This window comes from Nerophis ophidion, linkage group LG17, assembly GCF_033978795.1.
Source record: "Nerophis ophidion isolate RoL-2023_Sa linkage group LG17, RoL_Noph_v1.0, whole genome shotgun sequence".
NCBI lineage: Eukaryota > Metazoa > Chordata > Actinopteri > Syngnathiformes > Syngnathidae > Nerophis > Nerophis ophidion.
In genome coordinates this window covers 47,625,420-47,648,748 of record NC_084627.1, presented here as the reverse complement: position 1 = coordinate 47,648,748, position 23,329 = coordinate 47,625,420, and the positions used below count along the sequence as shown (strand labels likewise).

The 23,329-nt window shown below is 40.9% G+C and overlaps 1 protein-coding gene across 2 annotated transcripts in view; it reads left to right on the top strand.

The window, feature by feature from the left end:
- LOC133536502 (retinoic acid receptor RXR-alpha-A) overlaps positions 1-23,329 on the top strand; it is a 298,975-nt gene that overhangs the window by 252,837 nt on the left and 22,809 nt on the right. For both annotated transcript variants that reach the window (XM_061877084.1, XM_061877085.1), the window contains exons 7-8: positions 12,108-12,237; positions 20,018-20,150. In XM_061877084.1, coding sequence (XP_061733068.1) covers positions 12,108-12,237; positions 20,018-20,150 — 263 coding nt within the window. The remainder of the gene's footprint in view (positions 1-12,107; positions 12,238-20,017; positions 20,151-23,329) is intronic.

Here is a 23,329-nt window from a genome sequence, read left to right as displayed (position 1 = left end):
GTGCGCGTGATGTCACGGGTTGTGGAGCTCCTCACATCTGAACATTGTTTACAATCATGGCCTCCAGCAGCAAGAGCTATTCGGACCGAAAAAGCAACGATTTCCCCATCAATTTGAGCGAGGATGAAAGATTCGTGGATGAGGAAAGTTTGAGTGAGGCACTAAAAAAAAAAAAAAAAAAAAAAGCTCACATCTGTACATTGTTTATAATCATAGCCTCCAGCAGCAAGAGCTATTCGGACCGAGAAAGCAACGATTTCTCCATTATTTTGAGCGAGGATGAAAGATTTGTGGATGAGGAAAGTTAGAGTGAGGCACTAAAAAAAAAAAAGCTCACATCTGAACATTGTTTACAATCATAGCCTCCAGCAGCAAGAGCTATTCGGACCGAGAAAGCAACGATTTCTCCATTATTTTGAGCGAGGATGAAAGATTTGTGGATGAGGAAAGTTAGAGTGAGGCACTAAAAAAAAAAAAAAAGAAAGCTCACATCTGAACATTGTTTATAATCATAGCCTCCAGCAGCAAGAGCTATTCGGACCGAGAAAGCAACGATTTCCCCATTATTTTGAGCGAGGATTAAAGACTTGTGGATGAGGAAAGTTAGAGTGAGGCACTAAAAAAAAACAAAAAACAACTCACATCTGAACTTTGTTTATAATCATAGCCTCCAGCAGCAAGAGCTATTCGGACCGAGAAAGCAACAATTTCCCCATTATTTTGAGCGAGGATGAAAGATTTGTGGATGAGGGAAGTTAGTGAGGCACTAAAAAAAAAAAAAAAAAAAAAAAGGCAATAAAGAAATACAAGAGGAGGGGGAGGGGGAAATGTAACCAATTTCAACATGAAATAAAATTTGCTTGTGAGCGTTTCAGATGTAATTAGACACATTTACTAGGATAATTCTGGAAGATCCCTTATCTGCTTATTGTGTTAATAGTGTTTTAGTGAGTATGCATTTCCTTGAATGGAACTTAAAGAGTCATGTTGGGCGCCAAATTGTGGAGGTTGCCCTCCAGGGGGTTCTTCGGACCACCGAGCACTGACATGATAGACTGGTTCAGGTTCAGAATACAGTTTTTTTTGCAATAAGTCCATCTATTGCTTTCCAGCAGTTGTCTTCTGTCCGTCTCAGGCTCGCTCTCGCTCCAGCTCCAACAACTCTCTCCTCCCGGCTGCTGCCTTTTAACAGAGCGACAGGTGACTAGACAGGTGACTAGATAACCCCAGGTGGGCCATCTACGCACTTGTCGCTAATCTCGAAGCCGGTCCTGGCACACCCCGCTTCGATGCAGGTCTGCAGGCCACTCCCCCCACCCCAAACACATACCTCCAACGCCAGACGCAGGCCGGGTAGCCGTCCGGACGCGCCGCCTCCCCCCACCTTGTGAGGGAGCTGGAGAGGAAGTCGGCCACGGCCATCTGCGCACCCGGTCTGTGGATCACTCAAAAGTTGTAGGGTTTCAAAGCTAGATACCAACGGGTGATCGGTGCCTTGGCATCTTTCATGCCACTGGAGGGGTTTGTGGTCCGAGCAGAGACTGAATGAGCGCCCAAGGAGGTAGTACCGGAGGGCCCCGACCGCCCACCGGATGGCGAGACACTCTGTCTCCACTGTGCTATACCTGGCCTCTCTTTCTGACAATTTTCTGCTGATGTAAAGGATGGGGCGGTCGACGCCCTCCACATGCTGGGACAAAACAGCTCCCAGTCCTCTGCTTGACGCGTCAGCCTGCAGACAAACCGGGAGAGAAAAGTCAGGCATGTGGAGGACCCGCTCCTCACAGAGGGCCTTTTTAATGCTCTCAAACGCCTGCAGGATTTGGCCCTGCACGATCCACGCACTTGCACTTGACTGCGGCGTCGCTCCCGGCACGCCCGGCCTCTCCGCTCGGCCGCATTCTCCGCCTCCTCACCGCCATCTTGTGCCGGACTCCAGCGTGCACTGCCCCGCTGCTCGTTCGGCGGCTCTGCCTCTCTACACTCTTTTTCAACCAAAAATGCTTAGCTCTGATTAGGGGGTACTTGAATTAAAAAACATGTTCACAGGGGGTACATCACTAAAAAAAAGGTTGGGGTGAGTCTTTACTAATGGGAGATGGAGGGTATGGCCGGGGACTTTTCTAGTTCAATGATTAATTATTTAGTGATAAACAACACATTTAACAGAATCAAATGAATAACAGGCTTCTGCATTTTCCCCTTTTAAAGACGGCCACGGTAAAAGAGGTGCAAGACGACTTAGTTGGTGCTGCCGGACTTTAAAAAAGGCTGCTTTAGGGTAGCAATTTTTTGGATAAAAGTTCACTTAACCAAACCGTGTGTTTGCGGGATATCGGCCTGGCGGGTTGTCCTGACCGCGACGTCCCCTCCTCTCCTCCGGTCACATTCGTGTCGTTCCCCCCCTCGTCGTCGCCTCGCCTCCCCTGCAAGATTTCCTTTGAGAAGCGCCGCCCTGTGCTGTAATTAATCACAGGGCCCCCGGGCCGGAGTGCACACCATGAATGGTCCACCGCCACCGTCTAATGGCCGGGGTCTGGCAAAGCTGAATAAAGTGTGTTTATCTCATGTTGACCTAGAACAGAAGTTAAACATGCGTTAGTAATGTGCCTACAGTGGGCCTCTTCTGAACGGGGGGGGGTCATTTACTTACTTAATCCTGCAGGTGTTTTTTTAATTGATTTTTTTTTTTTGCACGGGTCTTACGTTTCGCTTTTGCTGCTTATCCCTCACTAAGTATAGGAAGTGTCGTGTTATTTAGATCAGTGGTCCCCAACCACCGGGCCGTGGTCTGATTGGTACCGGGCCGCAGAATTGTTTTAAATAATTTTTTATTAAAAAAAATAAATAAATAAATAATTTACTTACTTAATCCTGCAAGTGTTATTTTTATTCATTTTTTTTTTTTGCACGGGTCTTACGTTTCGCTTTTGCTGCTTATCCCTCACTAACTATAGGAAGTGTTGTGTTATTTAGATCAGTGGTCCCCAACCACCGGGCCGTGGCCTGATTGGTACCGGGCCGCAGAATTTTTTTAAATAATTTTTTATTTAAAAAAATAAATAAATAAAACAACATTTTTTATTAAATCAACATAAAAAACACAATATACACTTACAATTAGTGCACCAACCACAAAAACCTCCCTTGTTCAAGTATTTTTTTTTATTGTAAAGAATAATAAAAACATTTTAATTTAATTGTTCATTTTAGTTTCTGTTTTTTCGCCGAAAAATATTTGTGAAATATTTATTCAAACTTATTATGATTAAAATTAAAAAAAAAAAAATTCGGGCAAATCTAGAAAATCTATAGAATCAAATTTAAATCTTATTTCAAAGTGAATATTAACCTATTTAAAACATGTCATAAAAATTCTAAAATTAATCTTAATCAGGAAAAATTACTAACTATGTTCCATAAATCATTTTTTAAATTTTTTCAAAAAGATACGAATTAGCTAGTTTTTCTCTTCATTTTTTTGGGGTTGAATTTCGAATTTTAAAGAGTCGAAATTGAAGATAAACTATGTTTCAAAATTTATTTTTCATTTTTTTCGTGTTTTCTCCTTTTTTAAACCGTTCAATTACGGGGTTTTTCATCAATTATTCCCTACAAAATGTTGACCATTTTGACCACTTTTCCACATTTTGGCCTGTTTTTGCCTTGTTCTTCCCGGGTCGCCTGTGGGTATTTTTGACATTTTTCTCATTTTGGCTTTTTCCGGGACTCATTCCTTAGGAGTGAAGTTTGAACATTTTTGGCATTTTTTTCCCACATTTTAGCCTGTTTTTGCCTTTTTCTTCCGGGGTATTCAGTGAGTCTTCCTGAGGGAGAGGGGTTTGACCTTTTTCACATTTTCGCTCTCCCCGGGGCTTGTGGAAGTCATTCCCCTGGGAGGGAATTTTGACCGTTTTGACCACTTTTCCACATTTTGGCCTGTTTTTGCCTTGTTCTTCCCGGGTGGCCTTTGAGTCTTCCTGAGGGAGGGGGGTTTGACCTTTTTCACATTTTCGCTCTCCCCGGGGCTTGTGGAAGTCATTCCCTGGGAGGCAATTTTGACCATTTTGACCACTTTTCCACATTTTGGCCTGTTTTTGCCTTCTTCTTCCCGGGTCACCTGTGGGTATTTTTGACATTTTTCTCATTTTGGCTCTTCCCGGGACTCATTCCTTAGGAGGGAAAATTTAATATTTTTGGCTTTTTTTTCCCCACATTTTAGCCTGTTTTTGCCTTTTTCTTCCAGGGTATTCAGTGAGTCTTCCTGAGGGAGAGGGGTTTGACCTTTTTCACATTTTAGCTCTCCCTGGGGCTTTTGGAAGTCATTCCCTGGGAGGGAAGTCCAGGGTGTACCCCGCCTTCCGCCCGATTGTAGCTGAGATAGGCGCCAGCGCCCCCCGCAACCCCGAAAGGGAATAAGCGGTAGAAAATGGATGGATGGATGGATGGATGGAATTTTGACCACTTTTCCACATTTTGGCCTGTTTTTGCCTTGTTTTTCCCGGGTCGCCTGTGGGTATTTTTGACATTTTTCTCATTTTGGCTCTTCCCGGGACTCATTCCTTAGGAGGGAAAATTTAATATTTTTGGCATTTTTTTCCCACATTTTAGCCCGTTTTTGCCTTTTTCTTCCATGGTATTCAGTGAGTCTTCCTGAGGGAGAGGGGTTTGACTTTTTTCACATTTTCGCTCTCCCTGGGGCTTGTGGAAGTCATTCCCTGGGAGGGAATTTTGATCACTTTTCCACATTTTGGCATGTTTTTGCCTTGTTCTGCCCGGGTCGCCTGTGGGTATTTTGGACATTCTTCTCATTTTGGCTCTTTCCGGGACTCATTCCTTAGGAGGGAAGTTTGAACATTTTTGGCATTTTTTTCCCACATTTTAGCCTGTTTTTGCCTTTTTCTTCCGGGGTATTCAGTGAGTCTTCCTGAGGGAGAGGGGTTTGACCTTTTTCACATTTTCGCTCTCCCCGGGGCTTGTGGATGTCATTCCCCTTGGAGGGAATTTTGACCATTTTGACCACTTTTCCACATTTTGGCCTGTTCTTGCCTTGTTCTTCCTGAGTTGCCTGTGGGTATTTTTGACATTTTTCTCATTTTGGCTCTTCCCGGGACTCATTCCTGAGGAGGGAAGTTTGAACATTTTTGCCATTTTTTCCCACATTTTAGCCTGTTTTTGCCTTTTTCTTCCAGGGTCTTCAGTGAGTCTTCCTGAGGGAGGGGGGTTTGACCTTTTTCACATTTTCGCTCTCCCCAGGGCTTGTGGAAGTCATTCCCTGGGAGGCAATTTTGACCACTTTTCCACATTTTGGCCTGTTTTTGCCTTGTTCTTCCCGGGTCGCCTGTGGGTATTTTGGACATTTTTCTCATTTTGGCTCTTCCCAGGACTCATTCCTTAGGAGGGAAGTTTGAACATTTTTGGCATTTTTTTCCCACATTTTAGCCTGTTTTTGCCTTTTTCTTCCAGGTTCTTCAGTGAGTCTTTCCTGAGGGAGAGGGGTTTGACATTTTTCACATTTTCACTCTCCCCGGGGCTTCTTAAAGTCATTCCCTGGGAGGGGAATTTTCACAATTTTGACCACTTTTCAACATTTTGCCCTGTTTTTGCCTCTTTCTTCCTGGGTCACCTGTTAGTCATCCCAGGGTGTGTTTTTGACATTTGTCTCATTTTGGCTCCTCCTGGGACTTGTGAAACTCTTTCTCTAGGATGGAAGTTTGAAAATTTTAAGGCATTTTTTTCCACAGTTTGTCCTGTTTTTGCCGTGTTCTTCTCGATTCTTCTGTGAGTTTTCCTGGGGGAGAGGGGTTTGACATTTTTCACCTTTTCGCTCTCCCCGGGGCTTGTGGAAGTCAGTCCCCTGGGAGGGAATTTTGACCATTTTGACCACTTTTCCAGATTTCTGCTGTTTCCAACATCTACAAAGCAATTAGCTACCGGCTGCCACCTACTGATACAGAAGAGTATTACACGGTTACTCTGCCGAGCTTTAGACAGCACCGACACTCTGCAGACTATAATTAGGCGGATCGGTGCGTCTTCAGGTATGCGGACGTTGTACCGATCCGTTGTGGTGAAGAAGGAGCTGAGCCGGAAGGCAAAGCTCTCAATTTACCGGTCGATCTACGTTCCCATCCTCACCTATGGTCATGAGCTTTGGGTCATGACCGAAAGGATAAGATCACGGGTACAAGCGGCCCAAATGAGTTTCCTCCGCCGTGTGGCGGGTCTCTCCCTTAGAGATAGGGTGAGAAGCTCTGCCATCCGGGAGGAACTCAAAGTAAAGCCGCTGCTCCTCCACATCGAGAGGAGCCAGATGAGGTGGTTCGGGCATCTGGTCAGGATGCCACCCGAACGCCTCCCTAGGGAGGTGTTTAGGGCACGTCCAACCGGTAGGAGGCCACGGGGAAGACCCAGGACACGTTGGGAAGACTATGTCTCCCAGCTGGCCTGGGAACGCCTCGGGATCCCCCGGGAAGAGTAAGACGAAGTGGCTGGGGAGAGGGAAGTCTGGGCTTCCCTGCTTAGGCTGCTGCCCCCGTGACCCGACCTCGGATAAGCGGAAGAAGATGGATGGATAATTACCGGGTTGCTAAAAAATATTTTGAAACCAAATAGGTGAAAATAGATAATTTCCCACGGCACAGTGGTTGAAAAACACTGATTTAGATGTTAATTAGCTGATGATTCACCACACTCCTGACATATGAGTTTCTTCTATTTTTTTATTTTATTTTTTTAAACTGGGACACTTGAGTAATTCATTTTCATGCCGACGTGTGAGCATCCAATTTTCTCCGCGTTGTCACGCTCTTATTGGCTGGTTAAAGCAGAATTAATGAAAAATTGAAAAGGAAATATTCCCTCTCTCCTCCTCAAGTGATTAAACTTTCATTCGACAACGTGCAAGCCTCGCGCCTTTTGTTTTTTTTTCCGATGCCGCGATGGTCGAGCGCTGCATTAAACCGTTTTTTTCTCGTCATTAAAACTGAATTAATCGTGGCCCACAATGGAAGGACGGGGATCGGTTGACGGCGCCCGTTTTTCTCCGTGAGTGGCGTGATGTCCCCGAGTGTACGATCGTTCCATCGTGACCGGGGGGTATCACGCTAAAACGCCGCTCGGAGACTCGGTGCGTGAGTACAAACAGGCCGCGCCCGAGGATTGAGGAAAGCGGGTCAGTGTAAACACGGCTAAGACCGCCATGCAACATTCATGAGGCGCACCGTGTGTAACTGGAACTCCCGCACAAGTTCACATTGTGCTCGCCATCCTTTTAGGATGAATTAGCAGCAGTTTGTTTACGCGCTTCCATATCGGTCACGCCGATCCACACCGTCCACATCTCCCAAGGAGATGGTTTGCTGCAATATTCATGAGTTGCCAGTGTTCCTTCTCCCACTGAAGAATAAGACGCCGCTTTCATTTTTCAAAAGAGTGTCGTCTTTGTGTCTGCGCTAACTTTCTTTTTTTTTTTTTCCCCGCCGCATCTGCGTAATACTCTGCAGTCAGTGCGAGTTTCACACCGCAGGGAAGAGAACACAAGGATGTCTCCGGCCCTGCGTTATCAAAAGGAGGACGGTTTTCTCCTTCGCCGTGAACTCATTTCCTCTTGAAGGGTGCAGTTGATGGTTCGGATCCTCCAAGCTTTTAGAATCGATCGGCGGGCTTTGGGGATGGGGAGGTTCTGCCAAGGATGTTGGCGGACAAGTTCACGCGGGGATACTCGCTCGCCTCATTTGAATTTCTTTGCTTTCTTGGCTTCGCATGGAGCAAGATTACTCATTAGAGTTGCACTCAAGTTTGGGTTTGTCAAGACTTGGACTATGGGATGGTTAGTTTTTCCCATGCAAAGGAAAGTTGGCACGAGCAAGGCGTGAATGAAGGTACATATTTATTTCTTTTACTAACAAACTACAAGCAAAGGAAGCAAACAAAAGGCGCGGAAGTACAAAACTTGGCTATGAACCAAAAACTAGCAATATGGCATGACTATGGACAAAACAAAAACAAAACTCCATAACTGTGACATAAAAAACATACGTGGCATGGACAGAATGATAAAACAGGCATGGCAAGGCATGAAGGAAGTTGGGGTAAAGTCGCCAGGCTGACCACCTGGCAAGTACAGGTTTAAATAATACAGGTGATGAGTGCAAACAGGTGTGAGACATGAGGACAGGGGCGTGACATGAGGACAAGGTAAAATTTGATGAATTGCCATGGTAACAAAACAAAACAGGAAGTGCAAAAAAAAGAGGAAGTGATTGTCGAAAAAATTGTCTGTTCATCCCCTGCTCAAGTGGACCACATACTGGTGTTGTGTTGCGTTACAGGTGAAGGACATACGCTACCTGAGGGTCTAAGAACAATCAATCAATCAATCAATCAATGTTTATTTATATAGCCCTAAATCACAAGTGTCTCAAAGGGCTGCACAAGGCTCAACAACATCCTCGGTTCAGATCCCACATCAGGGCAAGGAAAAACTCAACCCTGTGGGATGACAATGAGAAACCTTGGAGAGGACTGCAAATGTGGGTGACCCCCCCCCCCTCCCTCTTTGTCTCAGTTTTGAAAGTTCAAATGTAGACTTAAATAGGTTAAACTTGTGTAATGCGTTTCCACCTTCAAGGTACTCAAAGCGCTTTGACACTATTTCCACATTCACACACTGATGGCGGGACCTGCCATGCAAGGCCCTAACCCTAATCAGGAGCAAGGGTGAAATGTCTTGCTCAAGGACACAAACACTAACCCCTGTTCCACCATGCTGCCTACACACACACATATATATATATATATATGTATGTGTGGGAAAAATCACAAGACTACTTCATCTCTACAGAACTATTTCATGAGGGGTTCCCTCAATCAACAGGAGATTTTAATGGAAGCATTCACATACAATGGTTTATATAGGGCACAGAGTGGGTGGGTACAGGCAGGCGTAGGAGCGTGGTGATTGGCTCATGTGTTACCTAGGAATTGTTTCCGTCTGTGACGGCATGTTGATATGATTTCACTGCGCTTGTTGAGGGATGACAGGTCTGGATGATATATAATAAACAGTTTCTCTTTCAAGCACAATAATGAATATAGATAGATAGGTATACCAGCCCCCAGACACAATTTTTCTAAAAATGTGTGTCCCCCCCGAGTCAAAATATTTGCCCAGGCCTGATATACAGTATGTGTCTTGAAAGCTATTTACAAAAAGGCTTAGCAGGTATTTTTCCACATCTCCAACCCTCTACAAGCAGTAAATCTCATTATATTTGTGTCTCCTTATAGAAACCATCTCCATTGCAATTCATCCTGCAGTTGTCATGTTGTACAGAGTGTGCAGTCATAGCAACAGATAACAATGTTCTGTGCTTCTTGTATGTGAGATTTGTTTTTTTAAAGCTCACTGTCTCTTATGTGGCTAAATATAAATAAAATAAAACAATGTTCAATCTTTTTTTTCCGCCTTTATGCTCACCGCCACTCATGACTTTAGCAAATATGAAGATGTGCAAATGTTGGAGGGGTCCTCGGCCTTAAGTCTTTTGGGCCTGGTACTTCACGTTGAACCCAGCCAGTTGTTTATAGAGCACCGACTGGACTAAACAGTTTGATTTTCTCTTCCTTCTGTACCTACTGTTCTCAACAAACAAAAACACGGTGACATTAACAATGTGTTAAGGTTAAAAACCACTGAAACTTTTGTCCCTGACCTAGTCTTCAACACGTGTTGTTGTGAAATGTCAACAGAGACCTCAACAGTTAAATTAGCTCTACTGACAGCTTATTTGTGTTTGCTTTTGTCTGCTCTTTACCCAACTGATACCAGACATTTTGTGCCCGAGACGTGCGTTTCTCACCTATGGATGTACTACTTAGTCCTACGTCAAACCATTTTCTCTTAAAGGCCTACTGAAATGAGATTTTCTTATTCATACGGGGATAGCAGGTCCATTCTATGTATCATACTTGATCATTTCACGATATTGCCATATTTTTGCTGAAAGGATTTAGTAGAGAACATCCACGATAAAGTTTGCAACTTTTGGTCGCTAATAAAAAAGCCTTGCCTGTACCGGAAGTAGCAGACGATGTGCGCGTCTGTTCTTTCACCTTCGTCATAGTCTTCCTCTTTATGCTCTACTTACTCTATACAAAACTCTCTTTGAACCACATCTAAACTACTGTAATGTCATCTGGTGTAAGACCTTCCCTAGCTACCTTCGCAAATTATAATCAATGCAAAAGAAAATCATACACTCAACATCTTTTCCATAATTATCATCTCTTAAGACTGACAGAGTTCAATATTTATCACAATGCTCGTCTAACCTATCAAGTCATCCACAGGCTGAATCTCAGGCTCTGTAGCTTGGTTCCTATCTATCGTCCCCAGCATGCCCACAACACTCGTAACTTTAACCTGATATCAGGTAAACATCGTCTACTGGTTTGTACTGGTTTATACTGCTCCAAGTGTTGTATGCAGGGGACCAAAGATCTGGAACCGGCTTGATGAGAGCCTCAGGATGCTGTATTCATTCTCCAACTTCAAAAAGAAACTGAAATCATACCTATTGACCACTTATCTCTAATGCCTCATGTGGGGTAGACTACAGTTGAGCCATGCGTGGTTGAATGTATGTATATATGTATGTATGTATGTATGTATATATGCATGTATGTATGTATGTATGTATGTATGCATGTATGCATGTATGTATGTATGTATGTATATATGCATGTATGTATGTATGTATGTATGTATGTATTTATGTATATATGCATGTATGTATGTATGTATGTATGTATACATGCATGTATGTATGTATTTATGTATATATGCATGTATGTATTTATGTATATATATGTATGTATGTATTTATGTATATATCCATCCATCCATCCATCATCTTCCGCTTATCCGAGGTCGAGTCGCGGGGGCAACAGCCTAAGCAGGGAAACCCAGACTTCCCTCTCCCCAGCCACTTCGTCTAGCTCTTCCCGGGGGATCCCGAGGCGTTCCCAGGCCAGCCGGGAGACATAGTCTTCCCAACGTGTCCTGGGTCTTCCCCGTGGCCTCCTACCGGTTGGACGTGCCCTAAACACCTCCCTAGGGAGGCGTTCGGGTGGCATCCTGACCAGATGCCCGAACCACCTCATCTGGCTCCTCTCGATGTGGAGGAGCAGCGGCTTTACTTTGAGTTCCACCCGGATGGCAGAGCTTCTCACCCTATCTCTAAGGGAGAGACCCAAACTCATTTCGGCCGCTTGTACCCGTGATCTTATCCTTTCGGTCATGACCCAAAGCTCATGACCATAGGTGAGGATGGGAACGTAGATCGACCGGTAAATTGAGAGCTTTGCCTTCCGGCTCAGCTCCTTCTTCACCACAACGGATCGGTACAACGTCCGCATTACTGAAGACGCCGCACCGATCCGCCTGTCGATCTCACGATCCACTCTTCCCTCACTCGTGAACAAGACTCCTAGGTACTTGAACTCCTCCACTTGGGGCAGGGTCTCATTTATCACTGATGTTGTTGGTTATATATGCATGTATGTATATATGTATGCATTCATGTATGTATGTATGTATGTATGTATGTATGTATGTATGCATGCATGCATGCATGTATGTATGTATGCATGCATGCATGCATGCATGCATGTATGCATGCATGCATGCATGCATGCATGTATGTATGTATGTATGCATGCATGCATGTATGTATGTATGTATGTATGTATGTATGTATGTATGTGTACGCTTGCTTTTGTGCTCCTATTTTGTGTTTATCATATTGCATTTTTGTGCTTTGCCACCATGTCTCAGCATTCCATGCATATACTGACCTCTGAACCCCCTGCTAAAAGCTTTGTCTAGCTTATCCGGGGGACCCTTTCACTTACCACCATCCTTAAATGGATATTCACTACTGTTGTAATTGTAATATGGTTTTGTGAACAAACTTGAACTTGGAACTTTTAATATTTCGGTAGAATCAATTAAAAATGACTTGTATCTTTAATTCTGATCACCACTGTTTGTACCCACTACACATGTGCGATCATTCCAAACGTCTGCTCTTCTTCCCTTGCAGCCCAATGACCCAGTGACGAATATCTGTCAGGCTGCGGACAAACAACTCTTTACATTGGTGGAGTGGGCCAAGAGGGTCCCCCACTTCTCTGAGCTGCCACTGGACGACCAGGTCATTCTACTACGAGCAGGTCTGTAAAGTTCCGCTTCTACAAATATTCTAAAAATGCCAAAACAACCAACCAAAAACAACAGTGATTTTCTAAAGTTAAATTGAGAAAACCAGGTTTTTGTTGTTTGTTCAATAAGTTTCACCTTCAATTCAAAGGCTGTTTAAGTGTGGACTCATCCCTTGTAATCGACCTAAATGAGTGTAATTTAGATTTTTTTTTAGGATGGTTTTTTTGTAATATCCACAAAGTTCAGTGAGCAGGTTGAGTTATGTGTGACCATGTTTGTCAAATTTTTGTGCTGGTTGCATTTTTTTTTTTCTGCACCATGACTAGGGAATGTTGTTTGGTTGAGCTGGGCTGTAATTGCATGAAAGTATAACAAATGGTCACTGGCTGTAGTTACTCCTAATAGCCACTGGATGGCGTCACAATGGCAGTTATCACACCACTGGCATATCGGCATGTAAATATGCCAACACCACGTTTGATTCAAATTGCTTGTCTCGGGGGGCAAATTAAAGGTTCTGGCGGGCCGTAGTTTGGACACACCTGTGTTACAGCCAAGGTGGACGGGGAGGAGAAAGAGGGTGATTTCGAATTCCACCCATCCATCCATCTTCTTCCGCTTATCCGAGGTCGGGTCACGGGGGCAGCAGCCTAAGCAGGGAAGCCCAGACTTCCCTCTCCCCAGCCACTTCGTCCAGCTCCTCTGGGGGATCCCGAGGCATTCCCAGGCCAGCCGGGAGACATAGTCTATCCAATGTTTCCTGGGTCTTCCCCGTGGTCTCCCACCGGTCGGACGTGCCCGAAACACTTCCCAAGGAAGGCGTTCGGGTGGCATCCTGACCAGATGCCCGAACCACCTCATCTGGCTCCTCTTGACATGGAGAAGCAACGGCTTTACTTTGAGTTCCCCCCGGATGACAGAGCTTCTCACCCTATCTCTAAGGGAGAGAGCCCTGCCACTTGGCAGAGGACCGCTTGTACTCGAGATCTTGTCCTTTCGGTCATAACCTAAAGCTAATGACCATAGGTGAGGATGGTAACCTAGATCGACCGGTAAATTGAGAGCTTTGCCTTCCGGCTCAGCTCCTCCTTCACCACAATGGATCGATACAGCGTCCGCATTACTGAAGACGCCGCACCGATCCGCCTGTCGATCTCACGATCCACTCTTCCCTCACTCGTGAACAAGACTCTGAGGTACTTGAACTCCTCCACTTGGGGCAAGATCTCCTCCCCAACCCGAAGATGGCACTCCACCCTTTTCCGGGTGGTTTCGAATCGAGTCTTAGATTCACGGTTCCTCGTGGGCAAAGGTCTTAGAACGAATCACTTCATCCATCAATGAAAGTTGGGTTTGATACCTTGGTTCCATTTCTTTAGTTCCATTACGACCGCAGGAACTTTCCACAATTACTTTAATTCTTTCAAAGATCAACGTATGTTTCGAAGACGGAAACCACAGTCGGATATTTCCACAGCAGTTCGTGTTGGAATTCATGTTTCCATCAATGAACCGCACACTCAAGCAGCCTCAAACCGTGAAATTATCACCAGACAAGACACAATTATCTTGCTACTCACTTGTGTCTCCAGCTATTTGGACAATAATGGCTGTGTGGTGATTAAGAACATTTACGCCAGGGTTATTCAACTACATTTTCCAAAGGCCACGTTTCCAGAAACCTAAGAACTGGGGAGGCTGGATCTCTCTCCTCTCACTAATGCTGGGTCGCAATCACCTGACCAAAAGGCATTTCCGTGTTTCAGGTTCACGCTTCTGTGTGTTTACTTCAGTCATTGCAGATTTAGGTATATTTTAAAAGGTTTAGAGCATAGGTGTCAAACTCTGGCCCGCCGTGTGATTTAGTCTGGCCCTTGAGGCAATATCAAATTAACATTAGAACTGGCCCGCCGGTGTTATGCAGCGGTGCCGCTGTAACATCGCATTCACCGATTTCCCGGGAGACTCTCGAATTTCAGTGCCCCTCCCGAAAATCTCCCGGTGCAACCAATCTCCCGAATTCCACCAGAACAACAATATTGGGGGTGTGCCTTAAAGTCACTGCCTTTAGCGTCCTCTACAACCTGTCATCAAGTCTGTTTTCCCTCCTCACAAACAGCGTGCCGACCCAGTCACGTAATATATATGAGGCTTCTACACACATGTAAGTAAATGCAAGGCATACTTGATCAACAGCATACAGGTCACACTGAGGGTGGCCATATAAACAACTTTAACACTGTTACAAATATGCGCCACACTGGGAACCCACACCAAACAAAAATAACAAACACATTTTGGGAGAACATCCGCACCGTAACACAACATAAACTCAACATAAACACAACAGAACAAATACCCAGAACCCCTTAAAGCACTAACTCTCCCGGACGGCTACAATATACATTAACTGAGCAGTAAAAAGGCCGGAATGGTTGATTTATTCATTGTTATTTTATTTTTAAATGTATTAGCCTGTGGAAAAAGTTAATGTTGATATTTACCTCAGAAGGCTGCAAATACAAAAGAGGCATTCTTTTTTTATTTAAATTTGATTTGAGATGCCATTGATATTTTTTTATTAATATTGTTATTATTTGAAACTCAATTTTGCATGTCACTAAAGTTATACAAGCCTTGCTTGTTCAATATTCAATGAAAAACTTATTTGGGTCCCTATTAAAAGGTTAATTTGTTCAACCTCGGCCCGCGGCTTTGTTCCGTTTAAAATTTGGGCCCACTCTGTATTTGAGTTTGACACCCCTGGTCTAGAGGCAAATATACAAGCTAGATATCATGACAAAATATTGAAAGGTGATGTAGGTATCATTGTCTAAAGATTTATACCATTCATCATCACCAAAGTTGACGGTACCACCACACTTCCTTCCACAATCACAAAAAATTGGAGACACAATGTGATGCTAATGAGAAAAAAGATATGTTTAGTTCTTGCAGTTGATTTACTGGTCCAAATATTCCACTGTCATCTCCAATTCATGTATTGCAGTTGTTTTGAACAGTTTGAAGTTAATGTTTTGTCTCGTCGATCAGCCAGTTTTCCCTGGTGTTCAGCAGTGTTTGGTTTCCGTCAATATTAAGCGATATCAAGATACAGAAAGTTGGCCCCAGGGTGCACCCTGCCGTCTGCCAAAAAGCGAGTATAGGCTCCAGTCTCCCCACGACCCCAAATGGGACAAGCAGTAGAAAATGCATGGATGGATGGAAAATACAGTATGCCGTTACTATGGAATGTGCAGCCTGAGAGAGATTTATTCATTTAGATTATTAATACTATGAACAATATTTTTTTGATTCTTAACAATGCACCAAAGATGCTACAGCATCAGTTGTTGTTGTTTATTTGAAACAACAACGCAGACATCTATTCCGTGTGAGTTTTCTAAAAAAAAAAAAAAAAAGGTGTTTATATAGAAGTTATGGACAACAAAAGTAAATAATAAACATAGACATTGGCCGCTGCAAATGTTGTCAAAAAGCTTGTTGTTTAAATGTTGTATTGGTTGGAAAATGACCAAAATTCAATGGTCATGTCAACGTCAGAACCCAACATTGAATAAACGTTGTCAAAAAGAATGTTGTGTGAACATTGTATTGATAGAAAATTACCCAAATTAAATGGTCATATCAACTTCAAAAATCAACATTCGATAAACCTTGTCAAAAAGCATGTTGTTTGAATGTTGTATTGGTTGGAAAATGACCAAAATTCAATGGTCAAATCAACGTCAAAACTCAACATTCGATAAACCTTGTCAAAAAACATGTTGTTTCAACATTGTATTGGTTGGAAAATGACCAAAATTCAATGGTCAAATCAAGGTCAAACCCTATTATTGTTTAAATGTTTTCAAAAAGCATGTTGTTCCAATGTTGTATTGGTTGGAAATTGACCAAAATTCAATGGTCAAATCAACGTCAAAACCCAACATTGAATAAACTTTGTCAAAAAGCATGTTGTTTCAACGTTGTATTGATATAAAATGACCCAAATTCAATGGTCAAATCAAGGTCGAACCCTATTATTGATTAAATGTTTTCCAAAAGCGTATTGTTACAATGTTGTATTGGTTGGAAATTGACCAAAATTCAATGGTCAAATCAACATCTGAACCCAACATTGAATAAACTTTGTCAAAAAGCATGTTGTTTCAACGTTGTGTTGATATAAAATGACCCAAATTCAATGGTCAAATCAAGGTCAAACCCTATTATTGATAAATGTTTTCAAAAAGCATGTTGTTCCAATGTTGTATTGGTTGGAAATTGACCAAAATTCAATGTCCAAATCAACGTCTGAACCCAACATTCGATAAACGTTGTCAAAAAACATGTTTCAACATTGTATTGATTGGAAAATGACCAATATTCAATAGTCAAATCAAGGTCAAAACCCAACTTTCAATTAATTTCACAAAGGATGTTGTTGAAATGTTGTATTTGTGTTGTAAAATATTGGTTGGAGAATGACCCAAATTCAATGGTCATATCAACGTCAAAACCCAACATTCAATAAACGTTCTCACAAAAGATGTTGTTGCAACGTTGTTTTCGTTGGAAAATGACCAAAATTCAATGGTCATATCAACGTCAAAACCCAACATTGATTATACGTTATTAAAAAGCAGGTTGTTTCAACGTTGTATTGGTTGGAAAATGACCAAAACTCAATGGTCAGATCAAGGTCAAAACCCAACATTCAATAAACGTCAAAAAACATGTTGTTTCAACGTTGTGTTGGTTGGGAAATTACCAAAATTCAATGGTCATATCAACGTCAAAACCCAACATTCAATAAACCTCAAAAAACATGTTGTTTCAACGTTGTATTGGTTGGAAAATGACCAAAATCAAACCGTCAAATCAAGGTCAAAACCCAACATTCAATAAACGTTTTCACAAAAGATGTTGTTGCAACTTTGTTTTTGTTGGAAAATGACCAAAATTCAATGGTCATATCATCGTCAAAACCCAACATTGATTATACGTTATTAAAAAGCATGTTGTTTCAACGTTGTATTGGTTGGAAAATAACCAAAACTCAATGGTCAAATCAAGGTCAAAACCCAACATTCAATAAACGTCAAAAAACATGTTGTTTCAACGTTGTGTTGGTTGGAAAATTACCAAAATTCAATGGTCATATCAACGTCAAAACCCAACATTGAATAACTGTTGTCAAAAAGCATGTTGTTTCAATATTTTATTGGTTGGAAAATTACCAAAATTCAATGGTCAAATCAACGTCAAAACCCAAAATTGATTAGATGTTGTCAAAAAGTATGTTATTCCAACGTTGTATTTTTGGAAAATGACTAAAATTCAATGTTCATATCAACATCAAAACCCAATATTCAATAAACTTCAAAAAACATGTTGTTTCAATGTTGTTTTCGTTGGAAAATGACCAAAATTCAATGGTCATATCAACATCAAAACTCAACATTGAATAAACGTTGTCAAAAAGCATGTTGTTTCGATATTTTATTAGTTGGAAAATTACCAAAATTCAATGGTCAAATCAACGTCGAAACCCAAAATTGATTAGATGTTGTCAAAAAGTATGTTATTCCAACGTTGTATTTTTGGAAAATGACTAAAATTCAATGGTCAAATCAAGGTCAAAACCCAACATTCAATAAACGTCAAAAAACATGTTGTTTCAATGTTGTTTTCGTTGGAAAATTACCAAAATTCAATGGTCATATCAACGTCAAAACCCAACATTGAATAAACGTTGTCAAAAAGCATGTTGTTTCAATATTTTATTGGTTGGAAAATTACCAAAATTCAATGGTCAAATCAACGTCAAAACCCAAAATTGATTAGATGTTGTCAAAAAGTATGTTATTCCAACGTTGTATTTTTGGAAAATGACTAAAATTCAATGTTCATATCAACATCAAAACCCAATATTCAATAAACTTCAAAAAACATGTTGTTTCAATGTTGTTTTCGTTGGAAAATGACCAAAATTCAATGGTCATATCAACGTCAAAACTCAACATTGAATAAACGTTGTCAAAAAGCATGTTGTTTCGATATTTTATTAGTTGGAAAATTACCGAAATTCAATGGTCAAATCAACGTCGAAACCCAAAATTGATTAGATGTTGTCAAAAAGTATGTTATTCCAACGTTGTATTTTTGGAAAATGACTAAAATTCAATGTTCATATCAACATCAAAACCCAATATTCAATAAACTTAAAAAAACATGTTGTTTCAATGTTGTTTTCGTTGGAAAATGACCAAAATTCAATGGTCATATCAACGTCAAAACTCAACATTGAATAAACGTTGTCAAAAAGCATGTTGTTTCAATATTTTATTGGTTGGGAAATTACCAAAATTCAATGGTCAAATCAACGTCAAAACCCAAAATTGATTAGATGTTGTCAAAAAGTATGTTATTCCAACGTTGTATTTTTGGAAAATGACTAAAATTCAATGTTCATATCAACATCAAAACCCAATATTCAATAAACTTAAAAAAACATGTTGTTTCAATGTTGTTTTCGTTGGAAAATGACCAAAATTCAATGGTCATATCAACATCAAAACTCAACATTGAATAAACGTTGTCAAAAAGCATGTTGTTTCGATATTTTATTAGTTGGAAAATTACCAAAATTCAATGGTCAAATCAACGTCGAAACCCAAAATTGATTAGATGTTGTCAAAAAGTATGTTATTCCAACGTTGTATTTTTGGAAAATGACTAAAATTCAATGGTAAAATCAAGGTCAAAACTCAACATTCAATAAACGTCAAAAAGCATGTTGTTTCAATATTTTATTGGTTGGAAAACGACCATAATGCAATAGTCAAATCAAGGTCAAAACCCAACATTGACTAAACGCCATCAATAAGCATGTTGTTCGAACGTTAGGATCGAGTTGCTCAAAGTCAGGACCTAATTCAACAAGTTCTCAACGTTGTTTCGGTGTCTTGTGCCTGCTGGGTTGTTCCTTTGAAGGGTGCTGTCGAAAAAACGGTGTGAGGATTGCGCTCTTGACGTATTTGTCGAGATTTACGTTGGCTACTCGTGATTGTAGAAGCGTGGATTTAAAAGCTCTTATCCATTCACTAACATCAGACGCACCGGGGTCTTTTGGGGTCTCCCGACACTTTACCCCAGTCGGCTGCCCGTCATTCCGAATTTACACCATTGTATCGATAATCCACCGTGAGGAAAATACGACACACCCGATCCCATTCCCGGGAAATAAAAGCGAAGCGTCCCATCAGTCTGGATGCAGTGTGTCGGAGAGACCGGAGCCGAGCAGAGAGAGACATTATTCCGGAGAGCTCTCAGGTTTTCTATAAATAACCGCTTTAGTTCTGCTGTATCACAGATAAAAGCATCCCGGCTCCTCTCGTACCCAACTCAACTCTGGGGAAAAGAGGCGAGCGTTGCCAGGCAGAACAGTTAAAGGAGCTCCGTCACTCGTCTTGTGTCTCCGGTGCTCTCGGTGTCGAGCCCCGGCTTTGGCGCGTCAAGCCCGTTGTCTTCATCGCCTTGGCAGCCACGGTTCATCCCTTTTACACGCCTGTCTCTTCAGAAACTACCACTCCGACATCTTAGTAATAACCCGATGAACGCCGCCTGAGAACCCCGTGTGCTTTAATTCAATCTCCACTCTCGCTAACCCTTTGTTTCACTTTCGTTTGGCCTGAAACTGTGAACTTTTGTACCAGGGTTGTGCTTGTTTTGTCCCACCTTATTCACACTTTCCCTCCGTCCCTCCCCCGCCCTTCTCTGATGCAGGTTGGAATGAGCTCCTCATTGCGTCATTCTCGCACCGCTCCATCGCCGTGAAAGACGGCATTCTGTTGGCCACCGGGCTGCACGTCCACCGCAACAGCGCTCATAGTGCCGGAGTGGGAGCCATCTTTGACAGGTCTGTGGGTGTTTTTACCTTGTATGAATTCAAGCATACATTTGAAATGCATCTGTGATGTGGGCTGTATAAGAAGCCCCGGAACATTCCACGCAATATAGGTTGCAATGTAGGCGTATTCTTGTCTTATTGAAAGAATTAACCATCCATTTCCATCCATTTCCTACCACTTATTCCCTTTTGGGGTGGCGGGGGGCGCTGGCGCCTATCTCAGCTACAATCGGGCGGAAGGCCAACCACTAAAAATATCAAATAGCTTTGTAGGTATGAATTTGAATGGTTTTCTTAAACCCATTATTAACTAAGTGTAAACCAAAAATCTGGTTCAGTTTGATCAGATAAACCACAGATGTCAAACTCAAGGCCCGGGGGCCCGGATCTGGCCCGCCACATACATTTCTGTGGCCCCTGAAACGGTGAAAATAATTTACTTAATAAATGTATTACAGAAATAAATGTACCGTGTGCAAATACATATATTTACACCTTAATCATCTCTAGTTATAAAACCAAAAAATGATCACATCATGAATTTCACAATAAAAGTTGTCAAAAAGCATGTTATTTGTGTTGTAAAAATATCGGTTGAAAAATGAACACAATTCAATTGACAAATCAACGTCAAAACCCAACATTGAATAAACGTCGTCAAAAAGCATGTTGTTTCAACGTATTTGTGTCGTGTGATATTGGTTGGAAAATGACCAAAATTCAATGGTCGAATCAACAACAGAACCCAAAATTGATTAAACGACTCAAAAAGCATGTTGTTCCAACGTTGTATTTGTGTCATAGAATATTGGTTGGAAAATTACCAAAATTCAATGGTCAAATCAACAAATCAACATCAAAACCCAGCAATGATTAAATGTCGACAAAAAGCATGTTGTTTCAACCTTGTATTTGTGTCGTGTGATATTGGTTGGAAAATGACCAAATTTAATGGTTAAATCAACGTCAAAACCCAACATTGAATAAACGTTGTCAAAAAGCATGTTGTTTCAACGTTGTGTTTGTGTTATAGAGTATTGGTTGCGATATAACCAAAATTCAAAGGTCAAATCAAGGGTAGAAACCAAAATTGATTAAATGTTGTCAAAAAGCATGTTGTTTCAACGTTATATTGGTGTCGTATAATATTAGTTGGAAAATGACCAAAATTCAATGGTCAAATCAACGTCAAAACCCAACGTTGATTAAACATTGTCAAAAAGCATGTTGTTTCAACGTTGTATTTGTTTTGTAGAATATTGGTTGATACATGACCAAAATTCAATGGTCAAATCAACATCAGAACCCAACATTGATTGAACGACGTCAAAAAGCATGTTGTTTCAACGTTGTATTTGTGTCATAGAATATTGGTTGGAAAATGACCAAAATTCAATGGTCAAATCAACAAATCAACATCAAAACCCAGCAATGATTAAATGTCGACAAAAATCATGTTGTTTCAACCTTGTATTTGTGTCGTGTGATATTGGTTGGAAAATGACCAAATTTAATGGTTAAATCAACGTCAAAACCCAACATTGAATAAACGTTGTCAAAAAGCATGTTGTTTCAACGTTGTGTTTGTGTTATAGAGTATTGGTTGCGATATAACCAAAATTCAAAGGTCAAATCAAGGGTAGAAACCAAAATTGATTAAATGTTGTCAAAAAGCATGTTGTTTCAACGTTATATTAGTGTCGTATAATATTAGTTGGAAAATGACCAAAATTCAATGGTCAAATCAACGTCAAAACCCAACATTGATTAAACATTGTCAAAAAGCATGTTGTTTCAACGTTGTATTCGTTTTGTAGAATATTGGTTGATACATGACCAAAATTCAATGGTCAAATCAACATCAGAACCCAACATTGATTGAACGACGTCAAAAAACATGTTGTTTCAACGTTGTATTTGTGTCATAGAATATTGGTTGGAAAATGACCAAAATTCAATGGTCAAATCAACGTCAAAACCCAACATTGATTAAACATTTTCATAAAGCATGTTTTTTCAACGTTGTGTTTGTGTTGTAGAGTATCGGTTGCGATATGACCAAATTTTAATGGTCAAATCAACGTTAGAACCTAAAATGTATTAAATGTTGTCAAGAAGCATGTTGTTTCAACGTTATATTAGTGTCGTAGAATTTTAGTTGGAAAATGACCAAAATCAATGGTCAAATCAACGTCAAAACCCAACACTGATTAAACCTTGTCAAAAAGCATGTTGTTTCAACGTTGTATTTGTGTCATAGAATATTTATTGGTTGAGATATGACCAAAATTCAATGGTCAAATCAACAACAGAACCCAACATTGAATAAACGTCGTCAAAAATCATGTTGTTTCAACTTCGTGTTTGTGTCGTAGAAAATTGGTTGGAAATTGACCAAAATTTAATGGTCAAAGAATTATCCAAACCCAACATTGATTAAACGTCCTCAAAAAGCATGTTGTTTCAACGTTATATTTGTGTCGTGGAATATTGGTTGGAAAATGACCAAAATTCAATGGTCAAATAAACGTCAAAACCCAAAATTTTATAAATGTCGTCAAAAAGCATGTTGTTTCAACGTTGCATCTGTGTTGTAGAATATCGGTTGGAAAATGACCAAAATTCAATGGTCAAATCAACGTCAAAACCCAACATTGATTAAACGTTGTCCAAAAGCATGTTGTTTCAATGTTGTGTTTGTGTTGTAGAGTACCGGTTGTACAATAACCAAAATTCGAAGGTCAAATAATTGTCCAAACCCAACATTGATTAAATGTTGTCAAAAAGCATGTTGTTTTATCGTTGTATTTGTGTTGAAAAATATTGGTTGAAAATTACCAAAATTCAATGGTCAAATCAACAAAACCCAACATTGATTAAACATCGTCAAAAAACATGTTTCAACGTTGTATTTGTGTTGAAAAATATTGGTTGTGAGATGACTAAAATTCAATGGTCAAATCAACGTCAAAACCCAACATTGATTAAACGTCCTCAAAAAGCATGTTGTTTCAACGTTGTATTTGTGTTGAAGAATATTGGTTGAGATATGACCAAAATTCAATGACCAAACCGACGTCAAAACGCAACATTGATTAAATGTCGTCAAAAAGCATGTTGTTTCAACGTTGTATTTGTTTTGTAGAATATTGGTTGAGATATGACCAAAATTCAATGACCAAATCAAC